The sequence below is a fragment of the Streptopelia decaocto genome, assembly GCF_964273445.1.
Source record: "Streptopelia decaocto genome assembly, chromosome: 13".
Classification (NCBI taxonomy): Eukaryota; Metazoa; Chordata; class Aves; order Columbiformes; family Columbidae; genus Streptopelia; species Streptopelia decaocto.
The window spans coordinates 8,340,499-8,356,320 of record NC_138668.1 but is presented as its reverse complement, the minus strand read 5'-3'; the positions used below and the strand labels follow the sequence as shown (position 1 = coordinate 8,356,320).

General features: G+C 43.8%; 1 protein-coding gene across 1 annotated transcript in view; it reads right to left on the bottom strand.

Annotated features, from left to right (window-relative positions):
- Nucleotides 1-94: 94 nt before the first annotated feature.
- Nucleotides 95-15,822, bottom strand: part of IFT140 (intraflagellar transport 140) — a 64,416-nt gene continuing 48,688 nt past the window's right edge. The window contains exons 18-29 of the mRNA XM_082064888.1: nt 9,130-9,307; nt 6,340-6,530; nt 5,184-5,279; nt 4,818-4,950; nt 4,585-4,728; nt 4,091-4,219; nt 3,692-3,874; nt 2,785-2,991; nt 2,391-2,603; nt 2,145-2,311; nt 1,657-1,798; nt 95-928 (exon numbers count right to left, since the gene is read on the bottom strand). Coding sequence (XP_081921014.1) covers nt 725-928; nt 1,657-1,798; nt 2,145-2,311; nt 2,391-2,603; nt 2,785-2,991; nt 3,692-3,874; nt 4,091-4,219; nt 4,585-4,728; nt 4,818-4,950; nt 5,184-5,279; nt 6,340-6,530; nt 9,130-9,307 — 1,987 coding nt within the window. The 3' untranslated portion in view covers nt 95-724. The remainder of the gene's footprint in view (nt 929-1,656; nt 1,799-2,144; nt 2,312-2,390; nt 2,604-2,784; nt 2,992-3,691; nt 3,875-4,090; nt 4,220-4,584; nt 4,729-4,817; nt 4,951-5,183; nt 5,280-6,339; nt 6,531-9,129; nt 9,308-15,822) is intronic.

Genomic DNA, 15,822 nt, shown 5'->3' with positions numbered 1-15,822 from the left:
TGGAGAGGGCCACTTACCTCCCAGGGCTGCCTCGAGGACGTGCCCGTGTCAGTGGTGGAATAGTCCTTGGGCTGCTGTTGGAAAGGGCGGCGTGGGGTAGGGAATGACACTGCTGATGAGATGTAAGAACCGAACAGCTACACTGACTTTCTGAAAATGTGACAAACCTCACTAAGCTCAAGCTGTGCTGCAGTCAGGAGGGGACAAAGCAGAAATCCTTTTTGTACAGTCTCAAAATCAGCCTTAAAATCTACCCCCACTTCTTCCCTGAAAGCATAAAATTTTAAAACTTTGTGTTCACCTCAAGTTTTGAAGCAGTTCACCAAATAGGAAAAAAAAATAAAATCACCTAAGCAGAAGGGCTGGTTGGTATGAAAGGTATGAGAGTGACTTCATAAATACACCGTTGTGAGGCAGGGTCAGACTTAAAGGTGAGCAAAAGGCCTGAAGTTACAATACGCAGTTCTTGTTGGGTGTTTTTCCCCCTCAAATTTATTAAAATACTAAAACCACCTTAATAACAGGATATACATGTGAATTTTGTATGTAGTGTTTAACATAATACATTATCTTCAGTGCTGTTGCTTGTAGTCAAGCAGAAAAAATAAATTTCTTGGTCGTAACCAAAAAGCCTCATTGCAGCAGCGTGTTGATTGACCCCTAATGAGGACAGAATAAATTACCTTGTATTGAAGTCAGCTTTGTGTTTGGTGAGTGTAACTTGTCAAAGGTCCTCCACTTCGTCAGCCACTTCTTCTTCCACCTCCTTGTTCTCCGCACCGCTGTGGTGGATTTGCTCCGGAACCAGGGTTCTGCTGAGGGGAACGCCAGCTCCTCGCTGAACTGCCTCCATGGTCTGCTGCGGCACGTAGTAGCTCAGGTTTGCGGCTGGAATTCTTTTCTGCATCTCTTCCAGATACCGGTAAGCCTGAAGCACAGAGATTTCTGTTATGGGGAGTCACCAGCAAAACAGTGAAAAGCATCCACCGTGCCTGAGGGCTGAGCTCCCGCCAGGAGCCCCGTGCTGCAGGCTGCTCACGCTTGGCCACGAGTTGTAGCCTTCGCTAAGGTGATGACCTTTCATAGCACCTTGTGTCAATTCTGCCTTTTCCAGTTTAAAAAGGAAGGGGGCTCCGAGGCTGGTTTTACATTCTGACAGCCGAAGCACTGTCAAAACATGTTAAAAATAAGGTTAATCAGCAGAGCTGGAGAAACACACACTCCGCATCCTTGTGTTTCGTAATAGGCGCAGGTTACGGTTTAGTCCAACCACTGGCGTGTGTGGCTCTTCTGCCCTGCAGACGTGATTCACCATTTCCTCAACTGCAACTTCGCAATTTTCTTTTCTTCTTTGGCCAGGTGGCAAATGAAGTTCAGTGTAATTGCAGAGACGTGCACCCAGACTGACCCCTCTGTTCTTATCTGGTAACTGGGAATGTTTAAGAATCCACCACTATTTATGCTCCATGTCCTGTGAACTTGCTTTTTCTCTTCAGTCCCACAAAAATACATTAATATGGATATAGTTCCTCAGGTCTGCAACACCCTGCTGAACAGTTTAGCTATGTCTCTGCTGTAGAATCTCTTCCTATATGAGAGAACCACACTATACCAAGCTGTACTGGTGTATATAGAATACAGGAAGAATTAACTTACCGTATGGAATTCCTGCGTTTGTACATAATGTTCAATCAGAAATCCCAAGACATCGCCATGACGGATGGCATTGTCAAAATCCTGTTCAGCGAGGAGCAGCTCGCACTGTCTGACCGCTTCTTTGGGATCTTCAGAGTAAACTCTGGTAAAAGAGCAAAAGGAAACTGTTAACAATCTGGATGAGAGCGTTCAGCTTCTCCTGTGAGGAACAGGGAAGGTTTTTTTACTGTATTATGTTTCATAATTGCCTTTTGATAGAGCTATGCTTTCCTCAGTCAACACACTTGCTTATATTTCAGGTTACCTTTTTAATGTCACCAGCACTTTTAAAAATCACATAATCATTTCCCTGCTAGAAAAATGCAACAACAGCATTTAGAAGTGAGTCTGCAAATTATTTATTAAACCGTACTAGTAAAACTTTGCTTCTTGTATGATATTTCTGTCATTAGTTTACATGTTTACATGCTCTGAACACTGCAGCTCACCTCCGAGCGTGGATGAATCGCCTAATCAGGGTCATCTTGCTTTGCAAACGTGCCAGTTTGCTTTCCTGGTCCTGAGGGTTTCTAGGCTTTGCTTTGGAAAGGCACTTATACGCTTCTGCCAGTGCTCCCTGCGCTTTCTCATAGTTGTGATACTCGTCAATTTCTACCTGCAAGAGAAGTAAGATCAATGTCTTGCTCCAGAGCTGACAATCAAAAGCCTTCAAGCAGTCACAGAGGGGGATGTACCTGAGCACATGCATCGTAGAAACCCGCCAGCAGGTCCAGCGCTCTTCCTTTAGTATAGAAGCTTATGATGTTCTTCATAATCTCGGAGTCCTTACGCCAGTCCAGCGATTGTAGGTAGTTGGCGGCCATGATATAAATCTCTTTCTGTCTGGAAACTCCCGCAAAGAAGACAATTTTCTCGGTGTCTCCAGATTTCAGCAGTGCCCTCATAGCCTGGCAGGGGAAAGGGGGACACGGGGGAAACAAGAGGGGAAATATAATTGTGAATACATAACCACAATCTATGCCAAGATGCCTGGGAAGCCTTGTGTGAATAGTCTACTGTACAAAGATTGTTTCAAGATTTACTTCTCAAAATACCCTTGTTTTAAGAAATCTTAGGATCCAGACTGACCTTTAACTTGTTTCCTGCTTGTGTGTATTTCTTGGTTGCCAGGTGGTAATTCCCTTGTCTCATGCAGCAGTCAGCGATTTGCTCCAGCAGCTCCCTCCGGGACTCCTCAGAGAGCTCCTTGGAGTCCTTGGCGACCGTCATCTTCTCAGCCATCTCCTCTGTGATGGTCAGGTTCTGCTTCAGGCAAAGCTGCAGAGCTTCATGGTACTAACGGAAGAGAGAAAGCAGTGAGATGTTGCAGACACTACAGCGATACATCACGTTGCTTGTGGTGGGACCTATAGAAATTGGCTATACGAAGGCACAAATGCCCTGAGATGTGGATGCTCTGTCTAGAACATGGTGTAGTTCAGCATCCCAACACCGGCTCCTGTTCAGGTTCACACCGTCTCACTTGGTTTGCTAAGAACGTGTTTGTTCTTCCATGGACACCACTGTTTCTCCCATTTTCTCAAGAGGACGCTAGTGTGGCACCAAAGATTCATCCATTTAATCTCTTTGAACACAATGTTCTTGGAGACATACAAGTCAGATTTATTAGGCACGGTTGATTATATTAAGGTTTTCAGCAAATACAAATAAAATAAATACAGGCATTTGAAAGATTTTGTTAAATATTTTGCTACTTCTCATATAGGAACAAATTATGAGTAGGACATACAATAGCTTTTAGCCCAGAAAAGGGCTACTGTACCCTTGCAAAACATGGAAGAAAGTAAGACATGGGAGCTCTGCATTGATACCCAGCTTTTGGGTAAGGCCAAGTTCCCAGCACAATAATGAGGGTGAGGCAGAGGTGCATAAAAGTTTAGGTGAGCGATGATGCACCTTAACTAAATTGGGGGTATAACAATAGGGACAGCTCCCTCTGCCTGTGCCTGGAGGGACCAGAGAAGCCAGAATTTACCTTTTTAGCTGTTAGCAGCAACTCCATTGCCTTCTCATACTGAGCATGTTCAATGAAAAAATCCGAGCAGCGAGCTAGCAGAGCTGGGTCTGATTTCTCATCCAGGTCTTCAGCAATGAGCTGCAGGGCCCCAAACTGCTGTGTGGCAAAGGCTAGCTCCAGCGCTTTGGAGAAATGCCCTGCCTGCAAAATTAAGAATGAGTCTTTGAAGGCTGGAGTAAGCACTGCAGAATCAGTTTACAGATCAGCTTAGAGTGAATTAACAAAGTGGATTAACTACCATGAAGAAATGATTAATAAACTGTACATATAGTAAAAGCTACAGTTGATTAAATGTTCCTCTGCTGTAGGAATTACTTCAGTTTAAAGTTTGGTATTTTTTACTAAAAAGACATTTACCTTGTGGTATAACATGACAGCTCTGTCCATCTGCTCTCCCTTTTCCTCATAATAGCAGGCTGCCTCGATCATGTCTTCCGGAGAGCTCAGAAGAGCCAGGTTCATCAGCTGATCATCTAAATTGTTCTCCTATTCAAAAGCAAAGATTCAGCTCTCGGTATGTGGCAAACAGACTTCATAGCTCTCTCTTCTTGCAAGCCTACAGCTTCATAGCGTCAACACAGTCGCCCATCAACCCTTTTCTGTGTAAAAACCTACACCAACCCAAAGAACTCTGAGCTGTGACAACAATAATTTTTTTTCAGGCAGTTTTCTGTTGAGATATACAAGAAAATACAACCAAGCCTTTATCAATGTATCTTTTGTAGAGGATGCAGGCAGAAAGCAGGAGCATCTCCACAGTGGGCTGTATACGAGCAAGCAGTTTCTCACAAGAAAGAATGGGCACAAACAACTTGTACAACTTTAAGACGTAAATGTACCTCTTCACGTACCTTGCACAAGCGGATGGCATTGTTGAATGCCTGGGCCCTGGTGTAGAAATGTACAGCCTGCTTGATGTCATTCTGACTCTCATACTGGCGGGCCAGGTGATACGATGCTGCCCAATTCCCCGTTTCATTTGCTATTTCAGCCGCCTGGAAAGGAAATCATATATCTTCATGTTGTGCCCATACTCATCCCAGGAATGAGAACTCTGGAAGCAGATGGGATCAGGCTGCCTCACCTTCTGAATGTTGCCCTGAAAGCAATGGACACGGACAAGGGAAAAATAATCCTGAGCAAGTGCGTAGTACTTCAGTGCAGATTCCATGTCTGATTGGCTCTCCAGATACTGGGCCCACCATTTCCACAGGCTCCTAGAAAAGTAACAGCATTAACTGCAGTAACAAGAATTGCCAGAGACTGCATTTTTCACTCCTGGAGATCTTGAACTCAAGACTAGATACATTTTTTCAGAATACAGACAAGGCTTTACCCCCAACTCAAGGGTAATGTTCAAAGGTCTGCACTATAAGCAAGGTCAGCCTAGATATTTAATGTGGCAGTTCTTGAGCGAGGTGTAGGGAGAAGGAACAAGCATAGCACTGACTTGTCTTTCATCTTGTTGACGTAGTTCTCCAGGGCTTGTAAGTCTTCAGCGAGCATTCGGGGTACCTCGAACCTGTGCGTGTCAGACTTCTCATAGCTGTAGAGAACCATACATTAGATGTGAAATTACTAACTTCTTATTAGCTCATGTCCTGTGTAAAAATCCATTTAATGTTGTTTGACAGCTATAGACGGACAACAACGGTAACACTGCTTCATTTGTATTATTAAGTTCACTACAAGAGCAGTTCAACTCTGCCAGCACCATCAAAGATAAAAAGTTCACTGGTCCTGCAAGGCACCTGGAACAGGGGAGGCATTGTGATCACAGGACAGTAAGTACTTTAAAAGTGCCAGTGATAGTCAAAGAAATGTCCCAGAAAGCTCCTCAAACATTAAGCACATCCCTGTGCAACTGGCTGGAAAGGTCACAAGAGCCTTGGGCTCCTCCTCTTGCCCTGTCCCTCTGCTGTCCCCTGCACCCACAGCCTCCTTTCCACTCCCAGGAGATCCTGCGCTTTTCCACCTTCTACTGCTAGAGACTCTCCTCACCTTTCTGCCCACCTTGATCACCCATTGGGTCTGTCTGACCCCATCAGAGATCTACGTTGACTCAGAACAGACATGATCTTATTATATTATTATATTGTTAGGCTTCAAACGCTAAAACTCATATAAAAACAACATTTCAAACAACAAACGCAACACATTAAAAATCACCTCCCCTACTGTTCTAGGGACTCATCAGTCACAGGAGCAGACCAGGCACCAGAAACACCCAAGTCAGACTAAATTCTGCCACTGCAGTTGTGTCTGGGACTCTCGGGAGAAGTAAACAAGTGCTTTTGTCACGGAAAAGGAAGGAAAAGAGGGCACTGGTCTTCAGAGACAAGTACAGGATTGGATATTAGTGGGATTCAACTATGGGCCCTGACAAGACACTTAACCTTTCTGGCGCTCAGCTTTATTAGCCTGGGAGGGTGCTGGGAAGTTTATTAGAACAATGCTTTCACTCCATGAGACAGAAAGCACCAGAAACAGGAAAAGACTTTAATTAATTATTAGCAGTCATCACCAGACATCCTCCTTAGCCTGCCTCCAGTCTCCACAGGAGAACACGGCTCCAAATCCCCTGGGTGCCCCGGGCTGGTTCTTACTGGGTGAGCGCAAGACTCTGCTCTCCGGTTGCCTCCAGGTGCTTCGCGTAGTTGTAGTACGTGGTGCGTAGGTGAACACGATCGTGAGCTTCCGCTGTTTCAATGGCTTTCTGCCACTGGTTGGAGGCTTGATAGAACTTGTTCAGGAGGTCGTAGCGTTGGCAAGCCTTGTACAGCCGCTCCGCATCCTCCTGCAAGGAGAGCGCACAGACACTCATTAGCTCCGAGAGGTGTTGCATCGGTGTCCTTCACAACAGACACTGCACTTCTACGTAGTTTATTAGTGCAGGTCACTGTAATGCAATTAAAGTAACAATAATTCAGGCAGGGGGGTTAACCAACTAAATATACGTAGCCTGGAATAGCACATTACTGGGAAACAGGATGTTTATGTGAAAATAAGGAAAGCGCTCAGATCCTGGCATTTACTGTACAGTATCAACTGGGGGGGTGACATGAGCAAGGCATCAACAATTAAACACTGTCACCAGGAGCGTAAACCATTTCCGAAAGGGGAGATACGCTCATGTGGGGCTGCAGTTCATAGCCACACAGGGGGGGTGGCAAGAAGGCATCAGGTGCTGGGGACCCCCCGCGACCTCCAAGCAGCCATCAGAGGCAGCAACAGCGTTTGTGGATAACTGAGATCCATCCTGGGAAGAAACGCCATTAATTTAAGACAGAATTAGAACAGGAGGATTTAGTGGATGCTGACGCAAGGGCGAGCAAATTTGGAACTATTATTTTTACGCTTTGAGAGGTACTCCTGTGGAAGAAGCATTTTCCTGCTCCACCCAACTGCTGTCCAGCTGAATACTATATTTAGTAAAACGAGATTATCTGTCCAAGACAGAAAAATAGTTTCTGTCTCTTATTGTTTCAAATTCAAAGCAGCACCAAAAGTAGAGATGGAACATGCCTGCACTATGATTCTGTATGAGATGAAAAAAGCAAGAGAACTGCATTCATTTTGCTACAGTTCCTTTCCACCTCTCTGAATAGACCTAAATGTCCAAAAGAAGGAGAATTGACACTTTTCAGCCCCACAGCTTCCTCTGCCAGGAAGCTTTTCCAAACATTTAGCTTGAATTTTCCTTTTCTTCTTCAATTCAGAATAGTTACTCTATCCCTCTAGCATGTATAGTCTTAAAATAGTTGTAGATTGCTAAACATCTTTTTAAGCCAAATTCTATTTATTCGGCTATCTTAAAGATTTCCTTGTCTGTGAAATCTTTCCAAGAGCTTAACAATTTGCTCTGATTTTCTCTGAACTTCTTCCAGTTCATCAACATTTTTTTCTGGTAATGAGATACTTAAGGGTGGAAGTCAATGTTCCAGCTGTAGCTGCCACAAATACATAGAGAGAAGTCACCAAATCAAAGCCCCTGGATTTGGCGTCTCCTCAAACGCAGCCCCAGACAGATTTTTGCTGTCACAGCCCCTTGCCATTTTTTATCTAATTCATAGTTTCCTATGAACCGTGGGATATTTCATAAATTCTCCTTTCCAAATTTTTCCCTCTTACAGATCATACGCCTGGATCTTTTATGCTTCCCAAGCTAAAAACCTCTGCTTTTCTTACAGATCATTGAATAAAGGCAAACCGAGTGGAATACATGCCCTTACCATTCATCTAATTCAACAGCCCTCCAGTCAGTTTTCAATCCCCATGATGACGCTGGTCTCAAACCCATTTCAGATCTCAGTTCGACTGGTAATCAATGGGAGTGGGTTCAGACCACAGTAAAGACACATGGGAAAGACACAGTTCATTTCGGTGTGTATTTGCTGCCAGGTTGGGCTCCAGATACAGGTAGCATCATGCACCAGTTGCATCATGCACCAGACTATGGGGAGAACAGCCCAACCGTGTCCGCTGGTTGTGCGGGACACACAGTTATTGCTTCAATAACAAGAGAAGCCAGGATGGAAATGTGGGCGGCTGCAGAAGAGCAGGCATCTCTGGGACAGCACGAGCAGCAAATGTGACTCGCCAGAGCTCTCCAACCCGCAGGAAACACCAACTTCGCCTAAACTGCTCAAATGCTTTAAGCCAGCCCTCGCTGTCTGGCAGAACACAGCTTTAGCCTTTCACCCCACAAACAAACATGTCAAAAAAGAACTTGTGTTTCCCATATTGAACCTTAAAATAAGTTTGTTGAAACATTTTAGCTAGAATACTTTAAAATGCATCGATTTTTTTTTTAATCCAGTCAAACCTAGAATGATTAAGCTTGGAAGAATTATGCCCCAAGAAAACAGTTTTCCTGTTTAATGTTTCACACATAAACCATCCTTAAAAGACATTTCCTTCATTCAGCAGTTTCCTTCATTCAGTAATTTTTCATATGGGAGTAAAACTCCCATATAAATTCTGTACAGCAGTTAGGCAAACAGACAAAATGGTTTGCTGTCCCCTCAGGCAGCTGTGGCTCCTGGTACTCGCATTTCCAGGCATCACATTCTGCCACACTCCTTCCCATCTGCTCTTTGAGGAACACAGAGAGCTCAGGGACCCGCTGAGCCCCAGAGTCAGGGAAAGCCCCGAGCAGTGCCAGGCAGGAATCGTGCAGCACGTGGTCGTGCGATGCTGACGGAGATGCCTGTTTCCCTAGCATAAAAACTCAACTTCAAAAAAATAATCGTCAGAACTATTGTTCATCGCTCCTTGGAGACCTGACAATAGGTTTTACTCCCCACCAAGGTTTTTGCATTTCAGAATTTTAAAGAATGATCAGTTTCTCATAGTTGTCCCTAGTTAAGCGGGGTGGACGTTCCCGGGCGGTTTACCAGCATGCCCAGCTGCACGGCCAGCATGGCCACCCTGGCCTCCTGCTCGGGCTCTTGCTCAGCCTCCCTCAAGGCCTTGGCTCCTCTTGCGTGACCCATGTTTCCAAGGCAAATTTTGGCAACATCGAGCCTCTGAGTCTTGACGCACATGCGAGCCATGTTCTCCCAGACAGCCTCACTGTGACAAACAGGAAAGAAAAACAGAGTTGTTACGGTGTCACCTTTAAGGCTTGGGGACTTGAGCAGGTAAAATGCAAGGAAAGAAAAGAGTGCGAAAGGGAAAACCACTGGACGTTTGCTGGATGTAACAAAGAGACTCCAGTTACTCTGCGAAGACTGAAGACAAACAGAAATAGGCCTCAGACATAAAGGCTAGTTCTGGAGCCGAACACCCACAGCCTTAAGGAAATATTGCAGGTTTTGTTTTACGCCAGTGCCTAAACAAAAGCAGTTATGTTTGCACATACATAAACATTTATCATGCACCCATCACTGTGGTTCCTGCTGTAGCTGCAACATATAGACATTCAATACCCCCATGTCAACGTTCAGAATTCAAAACAAAAGCTGTAAGAAAAGTCTTATATATATAAACCTCGTACTGGAAACGACCTGCTACTGTCCTGCACAGTCTGAACATGCAACAGCTATTAGGAGCCTCATAGCTGCACTCAACAACAGGGAACAATGTGTAGGAAACAAATTACCAAACGATTATATTCTAATTTAAAACTCTCATAAAAAATGGCACAAAGAAAAGCTTTGCAATGCTCAGAATGAGAACCCCTCGGGGCAAAGAGCTTACACTTAACATTGCAAAATCTTCTGGCAAGGCAGAGGCAGGATGGTCAGCACGTAGCATCGCTCAACAGAAGGACCTTGACACTGCTGACCATTACATGAGGTGACAAGCAAAGATTTTCGTAGACTCTATTTACATTTGAGGCTCTTCAGAATGAAATGAAATATATTTGACTAATAGAAACCATAAGCATTACACAATACGGGTTTTTTTCAGTGTGTGAACCTCAGCAGAGGTATGGTCCATACAGTTCTCAGACAGCATCACAGCACAAAATAAGTATCTAAATGATAAAAGCAGAAGGAAAAAAAAACAGAGAAAAAAAAGAAGAGTTGAACGACACTTGAGGTCCTGCCTCTGCAAGCAAATCCCCTTCCAGCTTTCCTCTGATTAAAATGTTTTTCTCTTCCCAGTTGCTGTGGGAAGGCCCTGCGCAAACAGGGGAAAGTGACTAACCGGGAAGCAGCAAAGCAGATGAGGCACGACGTGCTGTCAAACACATACCGCAAGGAAGGGCAGAGAAAAATGCTTTTCCTAATTTACTGTACAATTAGATCATCTTTTATTTGCAACTACAACTGGCATAAAGTTTTCCAGTAGTAATCAACATAAATACGTGAAATAAACTTCATTAAGACCAAACTGTATAGAGAAAAAAAACAGAATTGGAAATAATAAATCGGGGCAAATTTGAGATAGTTCAGGAGTTTTGCTTGTTTAGAAAAGCAAAAATGCATGTCTGAATATTTCAGTGGATTTCTTACATCCGCATGTCCATGCTGAACGTGGCCCAAACGCCTCCTCTCGTGCTCCGCTCCAAGTCTCCCAGACTGGGAAGCCAAAAGGAACGGGGACACAGCGCAGTGATTTCTAAGCTGGAAGGCCTTACAAAAACTTCAGCACTAGATCCTTCAGAGTGTAATTCTATGCATTCAATACAGAAATATTGACTTATATCAGCAAAAGATGTGACCATCCTAATTTTTGAAAAGTTGGAATTGGTTTCTCTTTTATTCCAGCCACTGCCTGCATCTGGAACTGGAAAAAGCAGGAAAAACAACTTTAAGAACATTTAGGCCTTGGCATTGTCACCTGGCTTTGATCACCAAGGACAGCAAGTTCTGTCATTAGTAAAGCTGTGAAATCCTGCGTGCGTGGGCATGGCCGCGCTTCTCTGCACACAAGGAATAAAGAAATATTTTCCAAAATCCATACGATGCCAGAAGAAGTTGCCAATAGCCATTTCACTCTGGGTGAAGGAACGCACGCCTGTGCTGTGCTCTGTCAAACTGACTAACGGCAAGTTTCTGAAAGGAAATAAAAATCTTTAATTTTCAGAGCTTTGACAGCTCACAATTCCCTCGGCGCAAGAAGATGGGAGTTCCCTTGCAAAACATTGAGGTCCAGGCAGCACAGGCGTGCTGGCAGGAGCGGGCAGGCCTACAGGCAACGGATGGGTTGGGAGAACAATCCTGGAAGCATCTGCGACGTGCTTCCATGTTTCTCCGTGTTCCAAGAAGCCTTGGCCTTGGATGCAACAACCTCGCTGGCACCAGGGCAAGAGTCCTGCCCATCACTTTTGCTGCCCCTTGGGAATGTGGGCAAATTACTGCAGGTCTGGTTAAGGAACAAGAAACAGGAGGTGCACAACAGGCTCGCTTAAACCCCAGGCAAAAGCAGCGTTTTTCTCTCAAGAGTTGCTAGTGAAGCAAGAAAGACTAGTCTGTCCTTGTATCCCTAAAAGGCAGCAAGTCTTTCCAGGCCTGGCCCCACCGTTGCACACAAAATGCCAAGTAATGATTTACCCTGCCCCCAGCTCATGCTCTGGGAATTTCCTGTTCTTCTCCTCCTCCTCCTCTCCCCCCTGGAAAGCCACTCGCATCTGTACTTCATCAGCCAGGGCTGGGAACTTAATGAAGACCAGACGCAGCAACAGCGCGAGCAGAGCCAGGGGAATGTGCTCCCCGAGCATCCTGGGGATAAATGACCTGCTGCTGCACCCCAGACTCCCGGCTCCAGCCACATCTATAGGATTGGGAAAGCAAACCGGGACACCTCTTCAGACTGGACACAAATTTACCGTATACTTGATGAAAAAGTTTTTCTTCCTTTATATCTGATGTTTTGCATCTATTTTTCTATGAAATTATGTTTATAGCCTCTAACAGTCTGACTTTACAAACATTCTGTTCCTGTGTATTTTTCATTGCCCATTTTGCATAGTTTAAAGAAAAAAATCCAGTATCAAGAAGTGCTGGAGATTTATATATCTGAAGCATCTCATTACAAAATCTTTCTCCCTCTATTTAATGGGGTGCATTTGGAAAATGAACGTGTGTTCCGTCTCTTGCCTCTAAATATCTTGATCAGGAGAAAAAAAGAATCTCTCCTTCCAATTTGGGCCCCAATTCATTGAACTAGACCCTAATCATTCTCCTTTAAGGACTACGGTACAATGCAAAGGGAAATACTTATATAAGCTATTATATCTATAATACTATTACTGGATATACTATCTATAACACTATGTTATATAGAATGCATAATAATACATTAATATGTCCCTATAACACTATATTATATATAATGTTTCATAATACATCATTACATCCCTAATGCATACATCTACCCGGCGTGGGTGAGTGTCCCCTTGTGCCTCAGGCACAACCTGGGCTGTCAAAAACAGAAGTAAATCCAGCAAGAGGGAAAGCTTCTGGTGACCCAACAGGGGGGACAAGGGAGCTTCACTCCCCTGTCACAAAACAAACCGCACAAGCCATTCAAAGCAGATTCTCAGCAGCTCAGCCAGCGGGGCCCACGGAGGATGCGCCGTCCTGGTGCAGAGAGTTTCCTACGAGATGTATCGTGTGTACAGGGGTCAGGGCTGGTCGGACAGACGCCGCGGGGCCGGGCACCTTCCCCAGCCTCCCCCCGCTGCCTACGTGCTGCCGGCGGGTGTTGTCTGTGCAAAGGAAAAGGATGGGACCAAGCAGGTGCTGCTTCCTAAGGAAAATTAACAGTATCTACTGTTGCTTTACAAATGCTAATCCCTTACCTGGATTTCAGTAACTTGAGGGTGCACCTTCCAACCCCTGAAAAAACGTGTCGTAATCACGTCACCTGGCTTAAATGTACAACAGTGGTGATTCTGATCAGATAATTCAGTTAGGATCAACTTTACATACATGTGATTTGACAGACTGACCACAGGACACAAGCATCGCGGTGTGGGACGGAACAGATCCAGAGGGCTTGGACATGGTCAAATGAGACCAACTCCCCAACACCCAAGGTTAGAGAGATGAGGAGCTGATCATTGATCATTTACGTAAAATTTTAAACACGTCTATAAAAATGGACACCGATCTTATCTTCAAACCACTGCAAAATAAACAGTTATAATGTCACAATCGGTGGCTTAATGTCTGTTCTAACCTGGAAAACACCCAGGACTTGAAAAAATCAGTTTTCATCTGATGTAGCTAAATTACATTAGATGCTCTTAAAATGCATTTATTGGATTCTGGTTATCCCTGTTCCGTGGGACTAAAAGATAACAAGGAACTAAATAATATATGAAAGTTGCAACAATTCTATTAGATAGCATTAACCATATTAAATTATTGCTTCTCTGAGAAATATGTGAGGTATTTTTCATGTACGATCAAAACACAGAGAGCTGTCTAGATTATTGCTAAAAATTCTTCCTTGGCAGTAACAGAATATTTGATATATAAGCAAAAGTTTCACAGAAGAGGCCCTATAACATCCTATTAAATACATAGCTTTACCTGTTCCAAACCAATCCTGATAAAATCAACACCAAGCTGTTGTTCAGGGTGGACGGTAGCAAACAAAAATCTTGTGTCCTAAGGAATCCAGTAAGTACAGCAACTGAATATACTGCTGCACATTTATCAGAAGTGTTCATTGAGATGATTTTTTATTTAAAAGGATGAGGAGGATTCCTGGACTGTTTCGTACTGGAAGCACACAGTCTCCCAGTGAAGACAGAGAATGTCACTGACTGTGAATGTGCCAGCAAGAACCACTTGATTAAAATTGTAGCAAAAAATTAATAACTGAGCCACTTCGGTGTGAGCAGGCTAGAAAAATTTACCGGATCTTTGCAAAAGTCAACTCATTTTGATACGGTGCAATCTACTCATTTGGGGAATTCCCCAATTTTACACCTCTAGATACTGTTATTAGTTTAATAAAATGGTAAAAAGCCATTTGTCTATTAAAAAGAAAAACTATTGTGCCCTGAATAAACAACTGTACACAGAATTTGTTAGGTAGTAAATGGATAAATTCAGTAGGTAAGCAACTAGTTATCTGATATAATCTAAATTACTAAGATTCTTAAAGTAAAATGACATTTACATAACTGATTTCTCCTCCAGAAAGACCAAGAATGCTTTAAAAGCTGTAATGCCAATTGCACGGAGTAATTTAACCTACCACTGAGCAGAACCGCTCGCTAGCATGGAACAATCAATTAGCAAACAGCTACTTCCAGACAAGAACATCCACCAGAAATTTTGCCGTGGGGGAAAAAAGTCATCATGCACTTGCTTAATTACTGCAGCCAACAGCAATTGCTGGTGCCTCGCATTGCTGCTCAGAGACGCTCCGCACCGGGGACCACCCGATGGGCTGGGGCTGCTGCCCCTTCTGCTCCCCACGCCACCATCGGGGTTCCCAGGACAATTTCCATCATCACAAAAACTAGAAGTCCCAAATCACTTGTGCCATAGCAGTGCCCAACGACAGAGAGACAACATGGACTTCAAATTACACAGCCCCTTTGGAGACGAGCACCTCAGCACTGCCGGAGGGATGAAACATCTGATTTAAGGCAACTCTGTCACCAGTCCCAGCGCCAGCCCCTGTGCATGGGGCAGGGAACGGAGCCACCTGACTCATCCGCACCCGTTCCCAGCTGCGACGCACCACGTACCACCCACCCATCTGCGGCCACAACAAGAGGCGATCTGGGAGAAACAGATCTATTTTCTTCCTCTGGGAAAGCTGCCAGAAATGTAAATTCATTGATTTGCTTGGATAACATGAAGAATTTCTCAAGTATCGTATATCTCAAACCACAAACTAATGCCATGGCGCTTAGCTTACCTGGTCCCTTTGATGCTCAAAGACAAGTATGAGTTAGGACAAACAAGATTTATTTTCAGTGTCAATGGAATTCAAAAAAGCAGCTGCATATTCTCACATCAAATAACAGGTGTGGAAAGAAGAAGAGATGTGACTAAGTTTTAAGTGATTAGACTGATTTGTTCAGTCTTTGTAAAACACAATTGCTATATTTTTTTTACATATAACATGCAAACAAAGCTTGTGCCCTTCTGAAAATACATGCTCAGACTTCAACAAGTCATGAAAATCAAAGATGGGGGAGGAGAGGCACAGAAGCAAGTGTACAATTGGGTAGAAGAGATTTTTCCCTAAAGGTAAATCTCTCCCTGCATTACCTGTATATGAACAACATCTGTCTTGCTGCTGAATCACAGGCTTACAATAATCACACATAACCCATGACTTATAAAATATGAAAATACAGTCATTGTTCTTAGGAAATCCCTTTGAAGAAAAGCAGACACTGGTGTGTTATTTATATCAAAACTTCAAAAACCGAAGATGTATAGAAATGTGACCAATTACAGGAATAAAAGAAACCAAAGATGCTGTACTGCTGTCAGAGTGCAAAGATACTCAAAGTACCTGAAGTTTAATCCACTTAAGGATTAAAAATGAACCAAGCACACAAAGGACAGGTAAATTCACAGCCAGATTTGTACATTCAATTCCAATAGCTGAAACCTAATTATAGGGACATATGAGCTTCACTGAAATATTTTCCACTCCTCAGC